Genomic DNA, 23,806 nt, shown 5'->3' on the forward strand with positions numbered 1-23,806 from the left:
AAAGACATTGCTTGCTCTATTCTATGGTGTTAGAGTGAATAACACAAATTGGTTGACGCTTTTGTCTACGTAGCTGCGACATGTGATTGGACGTCGAGTAATGAGATTATCTCGGCTGCGTCGTCACGGTGCGTTTATTTTGCCCGGCCGTCTTTGACCGAAGACGTCCCGCTGTACTCTACGCTGTCCGCTACTTGAAAATATGACTGCCGGTGCAACTGAACTTGCCTATATGTTGGACGAGTTTGACGATCTCTTTCTATCGGCCGCTGCTGGCATCGCTGCGCGTCACGACATAGTCTCGGAGGACGACCTTCATCACTTCCTTTCGCTGGGAACGCCAAAGTGCGAAATGACCCCATTCGGCGTAAGGAAGCTGCTTTGTGATAGGCTTTGGATGGCCACGCCCGAGACAAGGACGCTTTTCGCAAACGATTTGGGCAGTATGTACGGACATCATTGTGAAGCAAAGTCAAAGTATCTTCGAAAGCATCTGCAATCTTTGAATAAAGCTGTCGTGCGAATGATAGAGACGCTGAAAAGCGGAGCGGGGCGTTTTCCTTGCCGGGGACTTGAAGTCCCCAGTCCCCAAAGAGAGGGAGGAGCTAAGTAAGGATAACAAAATATTTCTCTCAGATTCACATGCATAAGATTTCTTGCTAGAACAAAACAGTTGGAGATAAATCGACGACCCAAAAGTGCTTCGTCCGGACCATGTCCTTCCGACGACTCGGAAGGACCTGAACCGCCTCAGTTTCCGAGTCTTCCTGACATTTGCGACAATTCCGAAGCGAAGAAAGGAAGAGCTAAAACGAGTGAAAGCGTAGCTGCTGAAGCTTCACTGCCTTTTCCTCCTACGGACGTCGACACACTTACTGGTATATTGTATATATATATCAAAGAGGCGGCATCTATATATTTTCGTCTTTACAGATCCTAGCACGCTTATGTGCGAAAAACATTACATATCGGCTGACGAGAAGCGCTTCCGCTCTGCAACTCCTCGTCAGTTGATCGCGTCCTTTACGACTGAAGGCAGTAAGGTGCAGAAATACCTTTACGAAAAGTTTGTCCAGTCAGCCGGCTGTGTTTCTGAAACCGACTTTGATAAGTTGTGGAAAGCAGCGAATCCGCTCATTCTCATCTTCCGGTGTGCTTGGCAATCAGTTTATATGGAGCATCTTCATCATTGCTTCAGCCTTCCTCCTGGGTCAGAAGGAGTTGTTGTCCTATCGAAGAAAAGCGATCTCCATGTGTTATTCGGTTGCCCAAACTGCTGCGTTGGCCGCCTTGTAAACAAAATTGTTTCTCAAATTACTCAAAAAATGAAGAAAATGAACATGACAGTGGAGGAACTCGTTAGCTTGGAAGAATTTGCTTTCCTTACACCGCCTGATGATGTCTCCTTTAACAGGGAAAGCCTAAAAGCTCTTGACCAGGCTAGGCGTCAAATAAGGAATTGCCTCCTTACACTGACGGAAGGATCTATGACTGGAGCAAAGCGTTTTTCCAAAATGACTTCTATGACAACCAAAAGCAAAATTTTTGCCGAAGCGATTTCGCTGTGCATCAGCCGTGCTCAGAGTGAAGGTTCATTGCAAGATTGCAAAGATGGACTTAAGGCTCTTTCTAATCTGATTTATTGAGCGTGCTTTTGCGAACAGCTGGGGTTACGGTTATTATGTTACTATGTATGTTCTGTCCACGTGATGCATTGTGAGTTTATCCGGGACCTGATGTTTCTATCTCTAAGAAGCGTTCCAATACGTTTTGCCTCCTACTTAGAAGTTGTATCCTTTTCTCAGATTCACACTATGTCTGCCCTTGTGAAGAATGATCAAGATCAGGTGAGGTCCCTTTCGAGGAAACGAAATGTTTCCGTATCGCCGCCAGGTGGCAAGTGGACCTACGGACAGGCTTATACACGACAGAGGTCCGTCTAACGAAGAAATAGAATGCATGTCTTGGCTTAGGGGTGGATTCTGAACGAGCTTCTCTTCGTTTTCAGATTTCCGCACGAGTTTGTTGTTTTAATTACGTTCTTATAGTCAACAGATGTTGCTCTTAAACAGCGTTGGCGGCAAAATAATTGGAGATTCTTTATCTAATTACTGATTGATTTTAGACCCCTCGTGCGAAGGTTTAGCCCATGCAGAGCGAGGGGAGGGGGCGCCTCTAAACCAATAAATCCTGTGAGACGCGCAAAGTGCGTGTCAGAGGCGATCAAAGTCCCTTTTCATTGTGTTATCCTTTTTTGGCCCGCTCTCAATGGCGTCGAACGGAGACAAGGAAGAGACCGTCGCCAAGATGATCCTCGTGATCTTCCTTTTGACTACTGGCGTTTTGTCCCAAAAAGGCAAGTGTGACGCACGACGCACTGTTCACCCACGCGGCCATATCGGTCACGATGCTGCATGGGACTACGCGCTATTAACGCGACGGTATATACAGTATATATAGAGGCTTGCTGTAGTTGATCCCGTTTTTGAGACGTACGTGTGTCTAGGCGGTTTCGGTTATCAGTTGTTGCTACTTTTTGATTATTTTTGTGGCAAAATGTGTGAGGCGTGAGATCGCCTGTCGCAGTTCGTATGTTGTGCGAGAACGAGTTCTCTCGTTACCTTGGAGCTAGCTAACATTTGTGCCTTGACGCTTACCTTTGCTTTAGTTAGTTAGTTAGTTGATTAAAATCTTTCATTAAGACATTTCCGCGATCGTTAGCTCGTTTTCTGAAATTATCGCTGGAGGCCACGAAGTTGTAGGTGTGTTGGTTTCTGTGTACATTCTCGAGCCGGATCAGATCAAAGCATACTATAAATGGTCTATATTTAGGAAATCCAACTTCCACGACGACGGAGGACACAACAGCCGCTGTTGGAACTGCACGTGCCTCGGAGCCCATTACAACTGGCACTCCTCCTGAGGAAACGACATGCGGAAGTGAGTTGTACGGGTGTTGATTTAGTCGTCATTTCCTCTGTTTCACTTAGGCATCAGTGTTCAACCCGTTGACGACGAAACGCGCGACATCATCCAGTCGTCTTCAATTACAGATTTTGTTGTAAATTCTGGCAATTTGAGCGCGTTGGTCAGAGTCGTCGTCTTTGATCCGGATCTGGGCGGCTGGCACGTTGAATTTTCTTACGATTCGACTCTTCTTGTTCTCGTCAAGGCTTTAGGCTACTTAACCGTTTCGAGAGCGGTACGGGCGTACTGCGATACAGGTGAGACTGTTTATAGCGTCTTTATTGTCTATATTTTCTACGTGTCCATTTAGAGAACCTCTTCGTCATTCGTCTGAAACGACTACTGGACTTTCAATCGGCCACGTACAACGAATCCTTGTCATTAACGTCACGTCGAGAAAGGATTCGCTTTCTCTCACTCTCAACTTTCCAGTGAACGCTCTCGACGTCGAGACAGGAACGACTGTGGATATCGGTATAAACGTTGTCGATCCATTCATTGGTGTTGAGCTTGCTCCACAACTCTTTCCCGAAACCTCTTCGTCTGAGCACGTATTTCTGGATAGTATAGTCCTCGGAGACATCTCCATCCGAAAATCTGGGACAAAAGATCAGGTTCATTTGAGGCGATGGGTTGAACTAGTTTTTCAGCTGAATGAAACAGCCAATGTCACAATCGGCGAGCGAATACCCGCGTGGTCTTTCAATGAAGAACGCGGTATTTGGATTGAGGAAGGTGACGGAGTAGTTTCATTGTCGTCAAATGGAAATCTGACATGGACTTACAACGCAAGCGACTTGAAGTGGTGGAATTGCGATCGGCCCTGGACCGATACGAACTGCATTAAGGCAAATGTGACTCATATTCGCAATGGTGTCGTCTCTCTGTTCCCACTTCCAGACGCTATTGTTAGCGTCCAGGGACTGTCTTACAATTACTTCGCTTCTTCACCGACGTCTCGTACAGGCGACGTGTGCTTGGAGGCGAAACGAGGGCAGCCGAGTTTAGTTCGCGTCGAGCACAGCCCTCTATTGTACGATAGCGGTAACGTGCTAGTGGTTGGTTCGCAGTTTTCGTCAGCTTGCCCATCGCAATCACTCGTATGGAGCCCAGTGAATTCATGGGATGCGGGGGATGTATGCGAGGAAGTGAATATTCTCTGTAGGCGAATATAATTGAGTTAGCGTTTTGTATTCACTTATACTGTGTTCATTTCTTTTGACTAGTTTCCGATTGCGATGTTCTTGACGATCCCATTTCTGGGTTCATTAGCCTATCGACGACAGTCTCCGTATATGGTTCCGTTGAAGTTCAAGCTGTTGCAAGAGTCTCTTGTTTGTCCGGATTTAATGTCTCCGGAGAGAGTGAACTGGTCTGTCTTCCGAACGGACAATGGTCAGGCCCGATTCCTGAGTGCCGTATGTTACATTAATGAACTTTCGGTACTGTAATGACTGTTTTTTCGCAGTTCGTTTGAATCTTTCTTCAAATTCTACTTCTTTGATCAATCCGACTACTCCGCAGGAGCCAACGACTGTAGAGTCAACAGTTGAACCGAAATGTATCTCTGATCCTTGCCAAAATGGCGGAACGTGCGTGGAAAAAATTTTTCGCTTTCACGTGCATTTGCCTACGCGGATACACTGGAGGCGTATGCGAGACAGGTGACTTGATTTTTTTTAGATGTAAACGTTTTTCTATTTTGTGATACCTTTTTTAGACATTGACGAATGTGCCTCTTCACCTTGCGCAAACGGCGGAATTTGCATCAAAGGAGTTGACATATTCACGTGTCAGTGCTTAGCAGGCTACACCGGAAATGATTGCGAGACAGGTGAGATTTTTTTGGAAAATGAGTGTACAATAATTTGAGCGTTTTTTCTTTCTTTTCTTTTCTTCAGATATTGATGAATGTGCATCTTTTCCTTGCACCAATGGCGGAACGTGCATTGATGAAATTGAATATTTCACTTGTCAGTGCATGCCTGGCTTCACCGGAGACCAATGCGAGACGAGTAAGGGTTCTTTTTCGTTACTTTTTTGGGCGACGTAGGGCGTTAGCGCCATAACTCCTACCCAGCATTCCAATTCGATTTAATTAAATGTTTCCAAGTCACCAAAGCGCTTTCGCGACAAGTCGCTTGGCTACTTAGTGATGGCTTGCCGTAGCTATGCTTTGTAGGCGTATTGGTTCCTTAGTGTGAACGCAGGTGTCGTTTGTCTTCTTTCATAAAACTGCCAAAATGTTTGAAACAGGCGTGAATGATTGCGCTTCTTTGCCCTGTCAAAACAACGGAGCGTGCATAAACGAAATTAATCAATTCACGTGCCATTGCACAAGTTCTTTCACCGGAGTTGTCTGCGAAACGAGTGCGTTTTTGTGGAGTCAATCATTAGTTTTGTTTAAGTCTTTCTACTTAGATATCAACGAATGTGCGTCTGGGCCTTGTCAAAATAATGGAACTTGCGCCGATGGATTTGGCGTGTACACGTGCAATTGCAAATCTGGCTACACAGGAGACCAATGCGAGACGAGTAGTTGTTGCCTTTTCAGCAAGGTGCTTCTTGTAGAAGTTTTACTTTTTATTCAGATAGTGAGGAATGCGTATCTTTGCCTTGCAAAAACGGCGGAACTTGCCTCGATGGAGTTGACATATACACGTGTCAGTGTTTAGCAGGCTACACAGGAGACGATTGCGAGACGAGTGAGAGTTTGTTTGTCATGTTATTAATTCGTTTGTTTCCATTTTTCTTGTCTACTTCAGATATCGACGAATGTGCGTCGTCGCCTTGCCAAAACAGAAAGTTGTGCATCGATGGAATTAACGAATTCGCGTGTCAGTGCATGTCGGGCTACACAGGAGACCAATGCGAGACAAGTAAACGTTGCTTTATTCAGCAATGTGATTTTTAGGGAATTTATTCCTTTTTTTAGATATTGACGAGTGTGCGTCTTTTCCTTGCGAGAACGGAGGAACGTGCATTGATGGAATTGACTATTTCATTTGTGAGTGCTTGGCAGGCTACACCGGAAACCAATGTGAAACGAGTGAGGGTGTTTCAATTGATGATATCATGTCCCTTTGCACTCTTGCTTCATCTAGACTTTGACGAGTGCGCGTCTTATCCTTGTCAAAATAGAGGCAATTGCATTGATGGCATTGACGGATACAAGTGTGACTGCGTTCCCGGTCATACCGGACTTTTTTGCGAAACAGGTAATCCGTCTCTCTGTTTTATTTCTTTTTCTTTTCTAAGTACCGACATTGGAATTGGTTGTGGTTTAGATATTGGCGAGTGTACCTCAGTGCCTTGCCTGAATAACGGAACGTGTGTGGACGAAATTAACCGATTCACGTGCATTTGCGAACGCGGATTCTCTGGGAACGTCTGTGAAACACGTAAAATTTTTATAACTATAGGAAAGCCTTTCACGCTCTGGTTTTCTATATTAGATATTGGAGAATGCGGTTATGATCCTTGCCAGAATGGCGGAACGTGCATTGATGAGATCACCTTCTTTACGTGTATCTGCCTGAGAGGGTATTCCGGAGATGTTTGCGAGACGGGTGAGAGTGCATACTTTTTTCTTTTCATCTGTGAAATTAAGATATACGTCTCTAGACATTGACGAATGCGAATCGTCACCTTGCGAAAATGGCGGGACGTGTGTTGATAGCATTTCCGGGTACACCTGCACATGTGTGGATGGATTCACTGGAGATATATGCGAGACAGGTTAGTCGCAATCTTTAACGGTAAATCTACTGATCTCTCGCGTTGTGTGGAAAGATGTGAACGATACTATTCTATGCCTTGTCAAAATGAGGGAACCTGCGTTGATGACATCAACTGGCTCAGGTGTTTTTGTGTACTCGGATTTACAGGAGTCTACTGCGAGACCAGTAAGTTTTGCGTAAGTTTGGTTAAGTTTTATAAGCAATCGTTTTTCTTTTAGATATTAATGAATGTTTGTCAGTTCCGTGCCTAAATGGCGGACGGTGCATTGACGGTGATAACGGGTACTTGTGCAACTGCTTGGCCGGGTACACAGGTTACCTTTGTGAAACAGGTAATATTCTTTTTTATTTGGCACACATGGAATTTTCTGTGAATTTTTATTCAGATATTGACGAATGTGCATCTAGGCCGTGCCAGAATAACGAAACCTGTGTTGATAAAATCAACGCGTTTTCGTGTCGCAGTGTGTCTGGCTATACAGACGAATGTTCTTCTACTCCTTGTCAAAACGAAGGAACGTGTATTGATGGCATTGATGATTTTACGTGCGAATGCACACGCCGTTACACGGGCGCCGTTTGCGAGACTCGTAAAGGCATCATTAGGATTAGTGCTTCTTAATAGGATATTTTCTTTATGTGCAGTTATTCTTTGCCCTGTTCTTTCGGCTGTTGAACCTTTATCTGTGTCAATTGGGCTTCGAACTGTCGGGACATTGGCACGCTTCAGTTGCGCCCCGGGATTTATTTTAAGAGCTGTTAGCATTCTATACTGCACCGAAGGCGGCAAATGGTCAAATTCAATTCCAAACTGCGAACGTAATTAAAACTTATTTTTCCTGATTACCTAAACCTATATTTGATCTATGTCAAGGAATTCACTGTCGGCCTCTCGAAGCAGTTGAAAATGGCCATGTGTCAACTAATGCCACTGGATTTGGTACAGATGTTGTTTTTTCATGTAATCGCGGATACAACGTATTTGGGGCATCCTCATTGGCTTGCGCTTCAAACGGACGGTGGACCGGCGTTGAATGTCGTCTGCCGAAAGGAGGTTGGACATAATTCCTCAGGAATAGGACTTTCTGACTTTGTTTTTCAGTACTTCGTCTCGTTGGCGGCTCTTCGGAGTATGAGGGCCGCCTCGAGATTTACTACGATGGAGAGTGGGGAACAGTGTGTGACGACTCTTGGTCGATCCATGACGCAGCCGTCGTCTGTCGTCAGCTATTTAACACAACTGCTATTGCACAGCGATCACGCGCCCACTTCGGTCGAGGTTTTGGAAAAATTTGGCTTGACGACGTCTGTTGTTGGGGATCCGAAACTCGTCTTGATCAATGTTTCCATCCTGGATGGGGCAAGCACGATTGTGGCCATCACAAAGATGCCGGAGTTTCTTGTTTCAGTAAGTCACTAATTGAGAGATCTTAGTCGGTTGCTTTATATTTTTACGGTGATCCATCAGCACGCAGCTTTGGAATCTTTTAAATTGCAGTTATCTAAATTGATTTATTTCTCGGAGAAATCGAAACGTTCTTTATGTAATGACGTATTATGGCCTAAGATATTCTGTCCTGTCATGTAGGCTCTCTTCCCGAGATCAGACTTGCTGGTGGCCGTGATTCTGATGAAGGGCGCGTGGAAGTGAACGTAAACGGCGAGTGGGGAACGGTGTGTGACGATTATTGGGATTTGAACGACGCCAACGTGGTCTGTCGCCAATTGGACTTGGGAAACGCCGTCGAGCGTACGTGCTGCGCTCGGTTCGGCAGGGGAAGCGGACCAATTTGGCTTGACAGCGTCGGCTGCAGCGGAACGGAGGAGAGTCTCGATCAGTGCAGATTGAACGGTTGGGGTATTCACGACTGTTCTCATAAAGAAGATGCCGGCGTTGTTTGCCAAGGTAGAGAAATTTACTTCTCTAGTGTAGTTTTTGTTCAGTTTGCACTCCATAGGAAATAAGTGTCCGTATTTGAGATCCGTCAGAAACGGGGTTCGATCAACGACTTCACGTTCATTTGGAACAGTTGTTTACTACTCTTGCAATGACGGCTATCGACTCATCGGCGAACAGACGTTAACGTGCTATACGGACAGAAGTTGGAGCGCAAGTTTGCCTTTTTGCCAGGGTAAGTGTACCTGCAACGATGCTTCTTCTCATTGCTATGCACTCAAGACATAAACGAATGCAACGATTTTCCGTGTCGAAATGGCGGAACGTGCTCAAATTTAGCAGGAAGTTTTTCTTGCACGTGCACAGCATACTATGTAGGCTCTCTTTGCGAAGAAGGTATTTATAACATTTTGATTTTTTTTTCTTTTTGCATTTTTACTGTTTTGCAGATGCTGGTCCCTTGTACCCGCATGGCCTTAATCGAGGCGATCGATCCATGCCACGCTATGACGATGGCGCGTCAGAACCCATTTCTCTTCCCAACTGCTTTCCCTTTGGCCGAAAAAAGCACCACTCGGCTTACGCAAGGAGGGTGTTGCATGCTTTTGCTTTGTACAAATACGTTCTATTTTTTTTTCAGATCTCTACCAATGGGCTTGTGTCGTTTGATCATCCCTTCACTAATTTTGCTCCTCGCGTCTTTCCAGGCGATACGTTTGCTTCAATTGTCGCTCCATTTTGGGGCGACGTCGACATTCGTCTTGACGGCGACATTTTCTATCACGTTTATGACGACCCTTCGTCGCCGTTCATTGAACGAGCTGCTATCGAGCTAAGAGACTTTATAGGATCTGAGTTTCGACCAACGTGGATTCTTGTTGTTACATGGGTCGGCGTTCCCAACTACCCAGATGGGTCTTTCTACTTTCGAAGCTCGGAAAGAATAAGAGTAAGACCAGGACGCGTTTTAGTCGATGTTCAATGTAGTCTTTGCTCTTTCTAGCGCAATACCTTTCAAGTCGTCATTGCCACAAACGAATTCCACTCGTACGGTCTATTCAATTATCCTCTTGGAGGCCTAGAATGGGCTGGTCGTCATCATTTCGGTGTAGTCGGGTACATGACGGACGACTCTCACGTAATTCACAACCACTACCTCGCTGGAAGCGAGTCTATTGTCTTCGTTTCGGACTTTTCTCATACATCAAACGTCGGGAGGCGAGGTCGTTATCTCGCTCGCCTTTCCACGTCTTGCAATCCTTGCATAGCCATAACTCTGTGCTTACAGTGGTACAAAAACGATACTTTGAACGAAGGATTGTTCCCATTGTGGACCCAGTTTTCCTCTCCATGTCCGTGCACTTTCGACCAAGCGTTTCTCTCCGGAATTTACTCGTTTCATTCTCGGACCCCGACATCGATTTGTTTTGCAGCAATATTTCCTGGTAGGTTTGGCGAACAGACGAAGTGCTGCTACGCGCAGACGTTATTCTTCTTTGGTCTCTCGGGCGGCTCGTTGCTCCTCGGTCCTCCCTTGGGCGGCACCGCTCATCGTTATCACCCGTGGATAAACGGACTAGAACACTGGAGGTCTGACATTGTGCCCTTTCAGCATTGCTGTGTCGATTCGAGTCTCTGTCATCTCTACTTTGAACGACGTCCTTCCATTGACTGTTCTAATTTCCTGCCTTCTTTCTTTGCAATCGGTCGCGGCGATCCGCACGTAAAAACGCTCGACGGTCGCGACTACACGTTTAACGGCCTCGGCGAGTACATGATCTTCAAGTCAGTCGACGACAGCTTCGTGTTTCAAGGACGAACTCAGTTAGTGAACGGGTCAACAGCAGCGTCGTTTTCCGCTTTCGCTGCAGGTGCCTTTGCGCCGTCGGGCAGTTTTACTACATCTTCTCTCGATTCGACCGTCGTTCACGTTGAGTTGGCCAACAACAGTTCACTTCGAATTTGGGCTTGTTGCTATTCGGCTGCTAATGATTTGCTGACGGAGAGTCGTTCGACTTTTGGAGAGACTTGGCGTGATATAACTTCGGAAGTTTTTGATTTGGTGGTCAACGAAGGAATTCTTCCTCTTCGCAATGTTGTGCTCTCACGAAAAATGAACAGCACCGTTGAACTTTCGTTTTCATCTGGAATTTCGTTGGAGGTTCAGCAACAAGGCCGATTACTCACCTTTGTCATTTCGGCACCAGAAAAGTTGAAAGGATTGACAAAAGGTCTTCTAGGTCGTTGGGACGACGACGAGACTAACGATTTTGTCAGTCGTTCCGGAATAGAAATATTAATCAATTCTACGAATCGAGATATTCACAATCAGTTTGGGCAAACTTGTGAGTCATGGCCACCTTGATTTTTTCCGCTTTATCGCTCTTTTTTCAACAGGGCAAATATCTCGAGAGGAATCTCTCTTCTATTACAAAGCTGGCGAAAACGTTGAAATGTTTTCGGTTCCTGATCACGTGCCTAGTTTCGCTGACGAGCTGCTGCAGCAAGCTACGCGTCAGCAGCAAGACCTGTGCAACGACGATCCTTCGTGTCTCTTCGATCTTCTCGAAACTAACGATCCTTCTATTGCATTGGGAACGCTTCGATCGGCTCAGAATGTTGCAGCGGCCACTGCATCCATGGGTAAGGCGACGTCGTTTAACTTTGCATCGTTGTTTTTTAATCAATTTATTTAGCTAATAGGCCACCGAAAATGACAGGCAATGACGTGTTGCTGGCCACACTTGGAGTGGCGTCCATATACAACTTTTCTGTTTTTGACAACGATTCGTACACGGTTAGGGTCGAAGGGTTGACGCCTTCACAAGCTGACTATAGGATCAATGAAATTGGAGACGGTCTTTATCATTTATCGTGGACACCATCATCGATTGGTCCAGTCAATTTTGTTCTTGTGGCTAACGATTCAAACGGTGCCGAAAGTCAGCTTGAACCACTGACCAGGCTCTGTGCTTGTGCTCTTTCCAAAGGAGCTGTATGTAATGAAAGTGAAAGCGACGGCGGCGAGGAAAGATTTGTACTAGATGACTGTGACTGCGGGCAAGGTTTGTAGGAATCACTTTTATTTATCATCGGGGTGCAGATGGGTTCTTTTTCAGGCTGGGAAGGTTTGCTGTGCGACATTGATGAGGACGGCTGCGTAGATGCTGGCTGTCCCGACGGCACCAATTGCACAGACGTACCTGCTCCAGGAATTGGTGCCTACTGCAGCAGTGATTGCCCTCTTGGCACAGAACTATTTGAAGGAAAATGCGAAGGTGACTCTCTAATACTGGCAGCGCAAATGATCGATTAGTAGTCGACTAATGATTCTCCTATTTGCAGATATAAACGAGTGTGAGTCCAGCTTGACCTTGTCAAATTGCAGTCACATCTGCTTGGATGATACTCCATTTTTTCATTGCGAGTGCTACAGCGGGTTTCTATTGAATCCCGACGGACGCACTTGCTCAGGTACCTGACAGACGTCATAAATGCGTCAGGTATACAGTGACTACGACAATTTTTATGTCTACAGACGTCGATGAGTGCGCCCATTCAGCAGCGGTTTGCCATCAAGCCTGTCTGAATACGAACGGTTCTTTCGAATGTCAGTGCAATCCAGGATTTGCATTAGAGTCAAACAACGTGACATGTCGTCGTAAGTCTCCTATACTTACCGACTATTGAATCATCTGGATTTCAGCCACTCTCAATTGCTCGGGAAGCAATCCTTGCGAGCAAGTGTGTTTCAAGAACACGACGTCAGGCGCCGAAGATTGCGCTTGTTGGCCAAGCTATGCACTCGACTCAAACAATGAAACATGTTCCGGTTTGAATAATCTCTAAATCTAGACAAATTCCTACTTATTGCGTGTGATTTAGACATCAACGAATGCATCCTGAATATCGACAACTGTCAGCAGTTGTGCATTAATGTCGATGGAAGATATAGCTGCGATTGCCGAAGTGGATTTAACTTGGCTGGCTTGTCAACGTGCGAAGGTGCGTAACTGCTGCAAGCATGCATGCCTTTAATCAGAGTGTTATCTCTGAATTCTTGATGATGTCTAGACGTAAACGAATGCTTGAGTTCGACCCCTTGCTCTTTTGACGGCGAACTTTGTTCAAACTTTCCTGGCTGGTTCAATTGTTCGTGTCCTTTTGGTACAGTGCATCATGCCGCTGATATGGCCTCCCGTAGTGTGAAAGGGCAGGGAACTCCAAATTGAAAACTCCTATTAGAGACTCAGTTCCTAACTCTGACTTGAATATTAGTATTAGACAGCAGTCTCTGACTCCGGCTTGATTATTTCTGTTATATAAACAGTCGATCCCTAGCTCCAGCTTCATTATTTCTGTGTTACAGTATTAGCGTTGGCATATTACCCATATTAATTAACCTCTGGAGGACAGAACTTCCATCAATGAGAGCCGGAGTCAGATAAAAGGTCCTCAGATACCCAGTCCCTAGCTAACTCCGTCCCAATCAAATCTATTAGATACTCAGTCCCTAACTCCGGTTTTAATAAATAGATACTCCAGTAGTTCCTGATCGACTCTTGCTTGATTATTTCTGTTATCAAAACAGTCCCTAACTCCAGGTACTCGCCTCTAGGCACAAACACCCTGATAAATTATTATAGGAGGGAAGGCTAGCAGTCAAGGTCTTACTAATAGCTTTCCCTCTTCTAAAAGTTCTCCTTCCCTGCGGTGAATATGCATCATGCATATAGACCGCTTATATGGCCTCCCGTAGTGTGAGAAACGCATAGGGGAACAAAAAGAAGAAAGGACAGGGAACTCCAATTTGACAGTTCCTATTAGACACTCAGTTCCTAACTCCGACTTGAATATTTCTATTAGAAATCAGTCTCTGACTCCTGCTTGAATATTCCTGTTATATAAACAGTCGATTCCTTGCTCCAGCTGTGTTATTAGCGTTGGTTACACTACTGCATGCACTACGGGAAGGTCCACACGCATATTAACCTCTGGGGGAGAGAACTTCCAGCAATGAGAGCCGGAGTCAGAAAAAAGAGACACGAACGTCCTCAGATATACATTCCCTATAACTCCGGCCCAATGAAGTCTATCAGATACTCAGTCCCCAACTCCAGCTTTATTCGATAGACACTCCAGTAGTCCCTAGCTTCATTATTTCTGTCACTAATACCGTCCCCTAACTCCAGGTACTCGTCTCCAGACACAATCACCCTGTCCATAAATCATTATAGGAGGGAAGGTCTCTACTTGACAATTCCTATTAGATACTCAGTTCCTAACCGTGACTTGACTATTTCTATTAGAAATCGGTGTCTGGCTCCGGATTGATTATTTCTGTTATCTAAACAGTCGATCCCTAACTCCAGCTTCAATCTGTGATATTAGCGTTGGTTACACAACGGCCTGCACTACGGGAAAGTCCATACGCATGTTTAACCTTTAACTTTCAGCAATGAGAGCCGGAGTCAGAAAAAAGGTCCTCAGATACCCAGTCCCTAACTCCGGCCCAATCAAATCTATCTCAGTCCCTAACTCCGGCTTCATTAAATAGATACTCCAGTAGTCCCTGACTCTAGCTCGATTATTTATTGTTATCAAAACAGTTCCGAACTCCAGGTACTCGCCTCAAGGCACAAACACCCGGATAAATTATTATAAGAGGGAAGGCCTCTAGAGGCTTGGAGAAAATCTAATTTTTGCGTATTTGTCAGTACGACGGTCCTACAAAATAAGTAGCATTTTCCTGGTCGATTAAAAGCAAAACGGTGCAGTACCTATGAGCGGCAGTCCAATTTTTATTAGAACCGGCTAAGTAAATAACTCGGTATTTATTACATGGTCGCATCCCTCTAAAAGGCAACGGTGGGACACCGAGAAGCGCGGGAGAGGGACGTAAATAAATCGGCGAGAAAACGCGCCCAGAGGTGATGACGCAAAGAATGACGTCATCGCCACCCTAGACTAAAACAGACGAAACGAAACGCCACCGTCGCGCAACGCTATCGAAAGCATACTTCGAAGCGTTTCGAAGCTAAGAGCGGAACGACTTTGCGCGGTTGACGTCGTCAAACAGTCTTAGCTCTTCGCACCGCACGTGACGGTGACGTCGAGTGACGTCGTGCGCGGGATCCCGGGGACCCCGACGAAGACGCTTCTATAGAAATGTCACGATTTTCGTCGCACGGCGGCGGAAGCGGTTCGCGCACGGCCGTCGCGCGCGCGAACGAAGAAATTTGAAGCGAAGCTTAGAGTTACTCGCGCCGTATTTAACGCGCGGTAGGCCGTGACGTCTTTTTCATTTTAGTAGTGTAGACGCAGTGGCTATTGTTACGACAGTCGTTCTAGCGCACTATAGCCACTATAGCCGCAGTCTAGCATTATAAAGTCATCCGATAACGTCAGGTATCCAGGGATGCCGCGATAGCTCAACGGGCAGGGGGGGGGTGCTGTGGGACGACCGGATGCATGAACCACGGGGCACGTGACGGGATCAGAGGTTCGATTCCCAATGCGTGCTGCCTTTTTTTTCTTTTTTTTTCTTTTTTTTTCTTTTTTTCTCTGTACCTAAGCAGCGATATACGATCACCCGCGACTGTGGCTTAACCGCCCGTAGCATGGTGGTTCCAGGGGGGCGAAGCCCCCCTCTGCGACCTATGGCTCATTGGGGCGGTTAAGCCCGGAGCGGGGCCGCCACCGATACCAGTAAGGTTTAGGGTTAGGGTTGGGTTAGGTACATGAATAAAACGCTTTATAAGCTCTCTACTCTATAGTGCGCTAGACTGGCGTAGCAATAGCCTAAGAGGTCCAGTTACGACTGTCGTAACAATAGCCACTGCCTAGATATTATCTATGATGGCACGTAATTTCTTCAGGCGTTCTTATTTCTTAGCACCGCTTGATGCTACAGTGAAGAAGGTGAGAGAGGTGGGTGCCTTGTTGCAAAGGTTGCGGACCGCTATTTAGTGGCATCACGGCGAGAAAACGGCGTTGATGAAGGCGTGCCACGAAGGGGCGGTGTCCCAAGTGAAGGAACTCGTCGCTGAAGGGACGAAGAAGCCGGGTTGGATCAATAGTCACAATGATGTAAACGACAAGAAACAAGAGGGGGTACAAGAGGAACCGGTGTGCTCACTTCTTTTGTGGCTTTGGGGCGTTAGAAACGTGAAACGGCGCTTCATTTCGGATGTTTGTCGGGAAACGCGGAAATCTGTTCAATTCTCATCGATAACGGGGCTTCGATTGAGGCTTCTGATAGCGTTAGTGATGCAGAGCCATATGATACGCGGCCCCGTGACTAGATAGAGATTGGATCTAGAAGGGACGAAGACCGTTGCACTGGGCGTGTGAACATGACAAATTGGAAGTAGTCAAATTACTGCTTCAGCGAGGCGCCGAGCTCGAAGCAGCAAAAGAGGAGAAATATTTCATTGTAAGCAAATCTGATTAGCCGTTCTAAATAATATTTATTAATTAATTAATAATGTAGAGGTTCATGCATGTAGCAACACCTTTTGTGATATCATCAACAGCTGGTAATGTCGAAATTATGAAAATTCTGGTGAGAGCGAGATGCAGAGTGACAGCAGTGGATTATGTATGTTCATGTAATTATTCATTGCATAGTAGTAATCATGTTTTCTAGCTTGGCTATAATGCATTGCATCTTGCTTCAAGAGGAGGAAGAAAGGAAGCAGTTCATTATTTATTATCTGAAGTTTTTCAAGTCAAAAATCTACCTGAAGAGGTTTCTTTTCACAAAACATAATAAAAGGAATTTATAATGTTTGTAGTGGGTGTGCACTGTCTTTCATTGCGTCTGTCAAGGCGGCTTATTTGAAGTGGCAAAGGCGTTTCTAAGAGAGCACGGTTCTCAGATATTGGAACAGAGAGACGAGGCAATCAATAGTCTATTCAAACGTCTTTTGTTTATTATTGCTTTTAAGTTTGGAATGACGCCATATCTGAGTTGTGTGACGAGTGGCAGTTGGGAATTAATAGAATGGATGCAGAGCAATGGTTGCAATATTGCAGTCAGAAATGGGGTTTGAAATTGATGTCACTTCATAGATTGCGTAATTAAGTAACGTAAATTGTGTAGTGGGGAGAGACGGCTCTTCATCTCTGTCTAATGTGTAGAGACGAGAGCACATTTTTTCGTCTGTTTGAAAAATGTGCAGACCAAATCTCCAAAACCATTTCAAAAGACCAAGTGAGTAGTTGTAATAGGAAATTACAAAATGTAAGCTATTTTGTTGTAAAATAGGTGTCTTGTGCAGAGAAATGTTTGGAAATCCGCAACGACGTTTGTTGCTATAAAATGAGTAATGATTTGTATTGTTGTCAATCTTATTAGAATGGTGAAACGCTTTTCCTATTGGCGTGTAAGAAAGGACTACTAAAAGCGGTTAATTTCCTATTGGAACTGAATTGTCGCTGGCAGGCAAGAAACAACGTAATTTGTACGCGATTGTTAGATCAAATGAGTTTTAATTTATGTATTTTGTAGCTGGGAGCATCAGGTCTTCATTTGAGTTGTGAAATGGGACACGTGTCAATTGTTGAAGTTCTTTTGAACAAGTGCGAATTTGATCTTGATGAAACTGATGAAGTAGCAATGAATCGGTCACAGCATATCATTTTATTGAATTGACGTGAAAATTTTAGATGGACGAGACGGCACTGATGAAAGCTGCCAGAAGTGGGAACGTGATTATTGTTGACATGCTAATGAAAATGAAGCAGTGGGATTTAGGTCATCGGAATACTGTAAGAGACATAATTGACGCGTAGCGTTTGATAATTTTTGTCTTTCAAAGGCAGACAAATCTGTTTTACCTTAGCGTGTAAAGGACGTGAGCCAGGTGCCGATCAAGTGGCGCACTATTTTCTCAATTTTGGCGATGCCAATTTTGTGAGAAGCAGGCTTTCGAGTGTACTATAAGTACTAGAAGTGATTTAGGATGGCGTTGGTATGCTTATGGCCGCTTGCAGCAACGGTCTTTTGTCAATAGCTGAGCGTCTTTCTGAGCGTGGCTATTCACTGAATCAACGGAATAAAGTATATGTATTCCAATATCAAGATTGGCTTCTATTGTTAACCATATACCTTTGTATCAGGATAAGCGCTCATTACTCCATTTGGCATGTGAAAGTCGGCAGTTGGAAGTTGCCCACTTTCTCATCGAGCACAAAGTGGACTTGGACGTAGTAGATGACGTCAGTTCATTAGAAAGAAATCGACACGCTCTTTCTAATAAAAGTTTTAGAAGGGATATACCGCATTGGCATATGCGTGTCAACGTGGACTGTTTAGCATAGTCAAGTGTCTGAAGCAGAAGGGCTGTTCTTTGACTGTGAAAACGAAGCGGGAAGTGAGGCTTTGTTCTGATGAAAGTTGAATCATTGAAAGTGTCTATAGGGTCAGAGTTTGTTACATTTGTGCTGTGGCGGAATCGGAAATTTAAACGTGGCAGAGTTCCTTGTGGAAATTGATGAATATATTCATTTGAGTGATAATGTAATAATTTAACTTGTTGTTGTAAAATAAGATATAATAATATATATTAGTACGGACAAACACCAATAATTCTGGCATGTGAGAAAGGCAATCTTGCGATTGTTGAATATCTTCTTCATCGTCAACCTTCTCTAGCAGTCACTACAGAAAAGGCACGGAGTTTCATTACTATCTCTTTTGTTTTATTTTGGATTTTAGCGAGGAACGACGTTGTTGCAGTTGTCAATATTCCTTGGGTACGGCAAGCGTGTCAAATTATTTGATTGGTATTGTCTCCAACGAGTATTTAAATAGAGGCTTGGTAAGTTGAAATGCGTATTCTTGAGGCAATTTATTAAAGATTTTATGTATTTAATTAAGTGGGGCGAAACCCCATTGAGGCGTGCCTGCCAATCGGGACTTTTATCAACTGTGAAGTCTCTCGTAGCGAAAGGCTGTTCTTTTACGATACTGGTAAGTTTTCTGTTTTTCATAAGTTGAATGCATCAAGTATTCTCTTTATAGAATGGAAAGTCGCTGTTGCATAATGCTTGCGAATGCGGACAGGAAAACGTAGTGGAGTATTTGCTTGGTTTGAGCATTGATTGGTATCGATTTAACGGGGTAAATAGATATTGATTTTGTACGTCATATAACCGTCTCGCAATTCTTAGAGTTTGTTACTACAATCAGCTTGCGAGGGTGGAACTGTGAATATTTTAAGAAAATTTTTAGAGCATTTTCCTTCTCATAATATCAAAGATCAGGTTGTATGTAACAACGGATATTACTTTGTCGGTATTTTACCTTTACTTGTAGGATTGGTTGTTGTTGTTTGCTACTGCCTGCTCCACTAGTGAAGAAGCGGCCATCCTTCTAATGAATAGGAGAGTCGCTGGAAAGGTAAGGCAGTAATGTCTTTCATCAAGTTATAACGAGTAAGTTTTGGTAAGAACGAAGAAGAGCTTTTCTCTGTGGCCTGTGAAAGTGATGCTGTACGTGCTGTTGATTGTCTTGTTCATCGCGGCTTTGATTTTGCATCCGAAATTACGGTCATCAATATAGCAGTTTATATTTCATAAAATTATATATTGCGTAGGTCAATTTTCCAGCGAATGAATCTAATTTTTCTTCTGGGTTTCGTGTTGGTCATGTCCTACTGGATTACTGTTTTAATTCTGACGTAAGCTGATACCTCTTAATTAATTTAAAAATGAAATATATTTAATTACGTCATTATTATAGGTTCGGTTCAAAGAATCTCTTTTGACGACTGCTTGTGAAAGAGGCTACCTTGGAATTTTTTCTAGACTTCTTGAACTCGGGTTCAATCTTGAGTTCAAAACGAAGGTACAGGAAGTCTAACTGCGCTCACGGGATGTTGTTTTAGATGAAATAAACTGTCTAAAGGAAGGAAAAAATCTTCTTCATCTGGCGTGCAGCTCTTCTACGGCAAGTGTCGCGCATTATTTGCTAGATTGCGGAATAGCAGTCAATGAAATCGACGAGGTTATTCAGTCTGAACGACTTTTGTCAGGAGATATATTTTTAACTGTTTAGAACGGTGAAAGCGCTTTAATGATGGCGTGCAGAAAAAATTATCTCTCGGTTGTCAAGCGTCTTGTCGCTAACGGGTGCCCTCTTTTGCAGCGAACGCTTGTTAGTTTCCAAAGGGATTAAATGATTGGTAATAAATTTCCTGGGAATATAGATTGGTGAATCGTTACTACACTTATCGGGAGGGGTTGATGTTACACGATATCTTCTTGTCAACAGACCAAACGTAAACGACAGAGATGCGGTGAGTGTACTAGCAATTACTAGTACTAGTGTCGTGAGATCTTTTATTTAGAGAGGAAATACTCCGTTGATGGTGGCATGTTTTCGAGGAGATGAAAAAGTTGTAAGCTTGCTACTGAAACAGCCAAATTGCCTTGTTAATGCTAAAAACGAAGTTGAGTTACTGTAAAGCTAAATATTAGTTGATGACTTTGAATGTTATTTAGAATCAACAAACAGCATTACATCATGCATGCAAAAGAAAAATCGATGCTTTGCGTGAATCTTTGACTCCTAATGTTAATAGGATTGTTATTGAAGAATTACTCAATAATGGCGTCGACGTTACTGTCTGTGACAAGGTACAAACTGGCATTCTGTAAAGCACTCACAGCAGCTTTGCTCAGAGTTTACTTTTAGTTTGGCGCGGAATCTTTGTCGTATTTTCTGGAAATGTTTGGAGGCCCTTACTACGATCATTCTTGTCTCGAGACGCTGAAGAGGCTGGTGTTGGCCGGAGCTAGCGTAACAGCCGTATCAGCGGTATATTGATCTAGTAGTCGTTTCGGTTCGTATATTCAGTATACTTTACGATTATAATTTCATATAGGAGTCTAAGCAAAGCATTCTCCATGTCGTCGCTGAATATCGCGAATTTTCTGAAAAGCTGTCTCTAAAGTATTGCCACTTCTTCCTTGAGAAGGGAGCAAATGCTAATTGCCGCAATAAAGTCAGGCATTTGTTAAACTTTTTGTTAACGGCTTTAAAAGCAGATCTTTTGTAGTCCGGAAAGTTTCCGTACGAGTACGCCGTAGGAGACAAGCGGAAGATTTTACGAAACGCTTTGGTAACTATAAGATACCTTAATCGCTGATTTTTTCAATTCGTATTTAGAACAAGTGTCCGCATTTCAAATTGCTTGAATTAGGAACAACAAAACCTTCGAAAATTAAAGTGTGTTTAGTTGGCAACGGAGGAGCAGGAAAGACGACTCTAATGAAGTCATTACAACGCAAAGAAGAGGAAAGAATGTTCTTGTTAGAGAGCTATCTTCGCGTTGGCGATTCGACGAATCCTTCTCTTCGTACGGCTGGCGTCGACGTTGTCAAAGCAATGGTCGATGGAGCTGGCGAAGTTGTGTTTTGCGATTTTGCTGGTCAATCGAATTTCCACAAAACGCACAGTCTATTCTTGTCGGAATCAAACACGCTCTATCTTCTCGTCGTCGACTTAACCGAACCAGAACAAAGGATGCGATTCCGGTCGTCGTCTTATTGGCTGTCGCTAATTAAATGTAGCGTTGGATCTTCAAGCAAAAACAACGTGATAATAATTGGAAGCAGGGGAGACAAGACCGACGGACGAGACGCGATGAAGCGTCTGCTTACTTCACTGAAGGCTAAATTTGGAAAGTATTTCATTTTCTCTGATGAAACGTTCGTTCTGGATTGTCGTGTAAGTGCGTCAGAGACAATGCAGAGACTCCGAGGACACATTGGTCAGTTGAAAGCGGAATCCATCAAGGTTTGATAGGCATGCTTACGTGAGCTAGGGCATGCATAGTTTATAACTAGAGAGCGACGGGCGTTTCTAAAATTGCCGACGAAATTCTGTCGTCGTTACTTCCTGAATTGCGTCGACTTTTAGCCGACTCATCGAATCCTTTGATAGCTTTGGCAAAAGCCAACCGTCTTCCTCGCTTTATTGAGTGCGTTTACTCTTAATATAGTTTGTTTGATAATCTATTGAACTCAGGTTTCTAAAGACCGAAACGAAATCGCCGTTGTTATTTGTTAGACATGATGAGATACCGAACGATTTAGACATTTCTAAAGAAGCGGTATTCGTAGTTTATTTAATTGTGAGATTAACATATCGATCTGTACCTTACTGTAGATAAAAACGATGTGCTGTCGTCACTTTCTTCGAACAAGCTTCTTTTTCCTTCTTATCGATTGTAATATTTTCAGAGGTCTACCGAAAGATACACTAAATAGCATCGTTCAGTTCTTGGATGGGATAGGAGAGGTGAGTATTACTTTTGTACCATATATTTCTTTTACAATTGATGGTTCTAGATTATCGCGATTGGCAAGTACGTCGTGTTGAATCCGTCTTGGCTGTGCCACAACGTCATTGGTCCTCTTATGTCGCCTAATGACTTCCCTATTTATATGGAAGGCGTCAACGACGGATCAGCGAGCTTTGAACGAATCAGTGAAGCGCTTCGACTGTTTAACAAGAATAAGCCCATCGCATTTGATGAAGTAATGGAAATACTTTGCGCACTAGAAGTGTGTTATCGAGTGCCCGACAAGGAGAACGTTTTTCGGTTCCCAGCTCTTATAGAGGAAAGACGCCGAGACGCCATGTGGAAAGACAAGGAGGATATGATTGTATATGTAGGCCGTCGCCTTCAATGTAGAGACAATACAGACATAATCGTTCCTGGAACGATTCGTTCCTGGAACGATTCCTTTTCTTCAGACGCGATCGGTCGTATCTCTCGATCCATGTCCAATGATCTGGAAAGACGGAATGGTCTTGGAAAAGCTAGTGACTAATTTCAAAATCGAGGGACTGGTCGAATTACAAGAAGGAGGCGACAAGATTGACATTGTCGCGCGCGGTCCTGTTCACTCCGAAAAGGAGTGTTTGGAATTTCTGGAAGAAATGATTTCAATGGCAATGAAAGTCCTAGACGAAAGGAGTCCCGGAACTATAATAGGCGATGAATTGCATCTAAGTACGTCAGCGCTACGAGAACTTGTCGAGCATCCTCCTGCGTATGATCGGGCGGCAATTGAGGGAGCGGTTCGGGGATCAGTGACGACAACACATGGATGCTTGAAGTATGCAGACACGTTGCGGGAATTATTGTTGATTCCGAGTGATCATTACTGTATGCTGTCAAGAAATGTCAAAGTGAGCATTGAGACGTGCTTTGGTCGAGTGGACTTTAGCCGTGTTGGCGTTGAACTTGGTCGGAAGCTCTACATGCCGATGGCAGACGTGATGATTTGTAAAGGCTGTCCTGGACGTTTTCTCGCCAGGTGGAGCGCGGGACTAGACGCGAAGATATCGTTGTTTGCGTCATGTGCTCGTGATTTGGGCTTGCGAGATATTCTTGACGTACTTCGCGACGACGATCCAGCAATTGAAGTTTTGGAGTGTCAAGTAATGTTTACAATTGAGTTACTATTGCGTTATTTTAAGATTCCTGACTTCAACATTGCTTTCATTAGGAAATTTGTGCCTTGGGTTCAGGAGGAACTGAAGACGATGGCACGCAAGGTATGTAATTTATTAATCAAAGTCATTTAGGTATAGTAATGTGTATCTTCCGCAGGCATCGTTGAAGAAAAACAAAGATCGGTCAGAAAACTGTTTGGAATATACGTAACTGTACCGATTTGATATAAATATAGACTGCTCCAAGTCGTTCTTTGAACGAAGTCAGCGTGTAAGACGTTATCTTTTGATTGTAATCGATACAAAGCGTACTTTGCAGAACACGTCCTGTTGAAAGAAAAGAAACTCTATCGGACGACGACAGTGAACCACCTAGAAGTAAGCGATTAATTGATTAATCTCTTGTGAGCCAGTTAAAAGATGTACTGTACCTCACTTAGAAAGAATTGCCGCGTCGTCTAACCGTATGATGAAAATGATGTCTTCTTTTTTTAATTATGTCTTTAATTGTTGTAGGTATTTCTTTTGAAAATCAAATTGTCGAGGAAAAACACATTCACGCCTTGAAAAAGTCAGTGATTGAAAGTGAGAGTGAACTGGTTGAACTGGCTATGGAGCTTGGCTGGCAGTTCTCTGAAGCAAAGCAGTTTTGTTGCGATAACAAGGAAGAGAAACTTCGTATGAAGTTTTTTCTTTTAGTGAAAAAGTGGACCACAAAATTAGGCGACG

The 23,806-nt window shown here is 44.0% G+C and overlaps 6 protein-coding genes across 7 annotated transcripts; all 6 read left to right on the forward strand.

Annotated features, from left to right (window-relative positions):
* The first annotated feature begins 129 nt into the window (after positions 1–129).
* Positions 130–1,732, forward strand: LOC136183355 (uncharacterized). The gene is made up of 3 exons (XM_065969958.1): positions 130–609; positions 664–878; positions 934–1,732. Exons 1-3 carry the CDS (start codon positions 203–205, stop codon positions 1,644–1,646), a joined length of 1,335 nt encoding a protein of 444 aa, XP_065826030.1. The 5' UTR covers positions 130–202; the 3' UTR covers positions 1,647–1,732.
* A 536-nt stretch (positions 1,733–2,268) lies between these two features.
* Positions 2,269–4,801, forward strand: LOC136184160 (uncharacterized). The gene is made up of 8 exons (XM_065971005.1): positions 2,269–2,356; positions 2,703–2,762; positions 2,833–2,940; positions 2,991–3,210; positions 3,278–4,128; positions 4,194–4,385; positions 4,436–4,631; positions 4,688–4,801. Exons 1-8 carry the CDS (start codon positions 2,269–2,271, stop codon positions 4,692–4,694), a joined length of 1,722 nt encoding a protein of 573 aa, XP_065827077.1. The 3' UTR covers positions 4,695–4,801.
* LOC136184161 (fibropellin-1-like) lies at positions 4,698–6,591 on the forward strand. The gene is made up of 12 exons (XM_065971006.1): positions 4,698–4,743; positions 4,775–4,801; positions 4,869–4,982; positions 5,224–5,337; positions 5,389–5,502; positions 5,559–5,672; positions 5,733–5,846; positions 5,903–6,016; positions 6,072–6,185; positions 6,255–6,368; positions 6,423–6,536; positions 6,578–6,591. The coding sequence occupies exons 1-12, from the start codon at positions 4,698–4,700 to the stop codon at positions 6,589–6,591; spliced, it is 1,113 nt and encodes a 370-aa protein (XP_065827078.1).
* Positions 6,423–13,182, forward strand: LOC136183349 (mucin-like protein). The gene is made up of 21 exons (XM_065969951.1): positions 6,423–6,536; positions 6,592–6,705; positions 6,760–6,872; positions 6,926–7,039; positions 7,094–7,297; positions 7,353–7,526; positions 7,582–7,761; positions 7,810–8,115; positions 8,296–8,613; positions 8,666–8,839; positions 8,887–9,000; positions 9,054–9,553; positions 9,608–10,949; positions 11,002–11,247; positions 11,301–11,669; positions 11,724–11,882; positions 11,950–12,078; positions 12,143–12,265; positions 12,311–12,436; positions 12,490–12,609; positions 12,679–13,182. Exons 2-21 carry the CDS (start codon positions 6,668–6,670, stop codon positions 12,834–12,836), a joined length of 5,007 nt encoding a protein of 1,668 aa, XP_065826023.1. The 5' UTR covers positions 6,423–6,536; positions 6,592–6,667; the 3' UTR covers positions 12,837–13,182.
* Positions 13,183–15,462: 2,280 nt separating this feature from the next.
* On the forward strand, positions 15,463–17,450 carry LOC136184162 (ankyrin homolog). Its single transcript, XM_065971008.1, has 13 exons — positions 15,463–15,469; positions 15,500–15,525; positions 15,574–15,717; positions 15,768–15,866; positions 15,926–16,039; positions 16,401–16,505; positions 16,554–16,652; positions 16,709–16,819; positions 16,874–16,912; positions 16,964–17,050; positions 17,117–17,218; positions 17,275–17,376; positions 17,427–17,450. The coding sequence occupies exons 1-13, from the start codon at positions 15,463–15,465 to the stop codon at positions 17,448–17,450; spliced, it is 1,059 nt and encodes a 352-aa protein (XP_065827080.1).
* A 20-nt stretch (positions 17,451–17,470) lies between these two features.
* LOC136183350 (death-associated protein kinase 1-like) lies at positions 17,471–22,587 on the forward strand. Of its 2 annotated transcripts, none has more exons than XM_065969954.1 (27): positions 17,471–17,521; positions 17,570–17,668; positions 17,728–17,826; positions 17,877–17,981; positions 18,029–18,127; positions 18,178–18,279; positions 18,326–18,428; positions 18,488–18,580; positions 18,632–18,730; positions 18,781–18,876; positions 18,926–19,009; positions 19,060–19,158; positions 19,206–19,289; positions 19,352–19,456; positions 19,517–19,615; positions 19,667–19,765; positions 19,818–19,907; positions 19,959–20,060; positions 20,113–20,247; positions 20,306–20,428; positions 20,496–20,615; positions 20,670–20,732; positions 20,780–21,409; positions 21,460–21,593; positions 21,641–21,725; positions 21,782–21,913; positions 21,964–22,587. In XM_065969954.1, exons 11-27 carry the CDS (start codon positions 18,986–18,988, stop codon positions 22,447–22,449), a joined length of 2,610 nt encoding a protein of 869 aa, XP_065826026.1. In that variant the 5' UTR covers positions 17,471–17,521; positions 17,570–17,668; positions 17,728–17,826; positions 17,877–17,981; positions 18,029–18,127; positions 18,178–18,279; positions 18,326–18,428; positions 18,488–18,580; positions 18,632–18,730; positions 18,781–18,876; positions 18,926–18,985; the 3' UTR covers positions 22,450–22,587. The 2 variants fall into 2 exon arrangements, with proteins under 2 accessions (XP_065826026.1, XP_065826024.1); XM_065969952.1 differs by having other exon boundaries at positions 18,781–18,873.
* Positions 22,588–23,806: the final 1,219 nt, after the last annotated feature.

The sequence above is a fragment of the Oscarella lobularis genome, chromosome 2 (genome assembly GCF_947507565.1).
Source record: "Oscarella lobularis chromosome 2, ooOscLobu1.1, whole genome shotgun sequence".
NCBI classification, from domain to species: Eukaryota; Metazoa; Porifera; class Homoscleromorpha; order Homosclerophorida; family Oscarellidae; genus Oscarella; species Oscarella lobularis.

Bases quoted from the DNA above. Each gene is read 5' to 3' on its own strand.
- LOC136183355 (XM_065969958.1), top strand. From the start codon at position 203: ATGACTGCCGGTGCAACTGAACTTGCCTATATGTTGGACGAGTTTGAC. The intron at 610-663 runs GTAAGGATAACA...ATTTCTTGCTAG, and splicing joins CAAAGAGAGGGAGGAGCTAA to AACAAAACAGTTGGAGATAA. The intron at 879-933 runs GTATATTGTATA...TCGTCTTTACAG, and splicing joins GGACGTCGACACACTTACTG to ATCCTAGCACGCTTATGTGC.
- LOC136184160 (XM_065971005.1), top strand. From the start codon at position 2,269: ATGGCGTCGAACGGAGACAAGGAAGAGACCGTCGCCAAGATGATCCTC. The intron at 2,763-2,832 runs GTGTGTTGGTTT...GTCTATATTTAG, and splicing joins TGGAGGCCACGAAGTTGTAG to GAAATCCAACTTCCACGACG. The intron at 4,386-4,435 runs GTATGTTACATT...GTTTTTTCGCAG, and splicing joins AGGCCCGATTCCTGAGTGCC to TTCGTTTGAATCTTTCTTCA.
- LOC136184161 (XM_065971006.1), top strand. From the start codon at position 4,698: ATGTGCCTCTTCACCTTGCGCAAACGGCGGAATTTGCATCAAAGGA. The intron at 4,744-4,774 runs GTTGACATATTC...AGTGCTTAGCAG, and splicing joins GCGGAATTTGCATCAAAGGA to GCTACACCGGAAATGATTGC. The intron at 4,802-4,868 runs GTGAGATTTTTT...TCTTTTCTTCAG, and splicing joins CGGAAATGATTGCGAGACAG to ATATTGATGAATGTGCATCT.
- LOC136183349 (XM_065969951.1), top strand. From the start codon at position 6,668: ATGTGTGGATGGATTCACTGGAGATATATGCGAGACAG. The intron at 6,873-6,925 runs GTAAGTTTTGCG...TTTTTCTTTTAG, and splicing joins AGGAGTCTACTGCGAGACCA to ATATTAATGAATGTTTGTCA. The intron at 7,298-7,352 runs GTAAAGGCATCA...CTTTATGTGCAG, and splicing joins GGGCGCCGTTTGCGAGACTC to TTATTCTTTGCCCTGTTCTT.
- LOC136184162 (XM_065971008.1), top strand. The intron at 16,040-16,400 runs GTAAGCAAATCT...TAATGTTTGTAG, and splicing joins AAGAGGAGAAATATTTCATT to TGGGTGTGCACTGTCTTTCA. The intron at 16,653-16,708 runs GTTTGAAATTGA...TAAATTGTGTAG, and splicing joins ATATTGCAGTCAGAAATGGG to TGGGGAGAGACGGCTCTTCA.
- LOC136183350 (XM_065969954.1), top strand. From the start codon at position 18,986: ATGAATAGGAGAGTCGCTGGAAAG. The intron at 19,616-19,666 runs GTTATTCAGTCT...TTAACTGTTTAG, and splicing joins CAGTCAATGAAATCGACGAG to AACGGTGAAAGCGCTTTAAT. The intron at 21,594-21,640 runs GTGCGTTTACTC...TATTGAACTCAG, and splicing joins CGTCTTCCTCGCTTTATTGA to GTTTCTAAAGACCGAAACGA.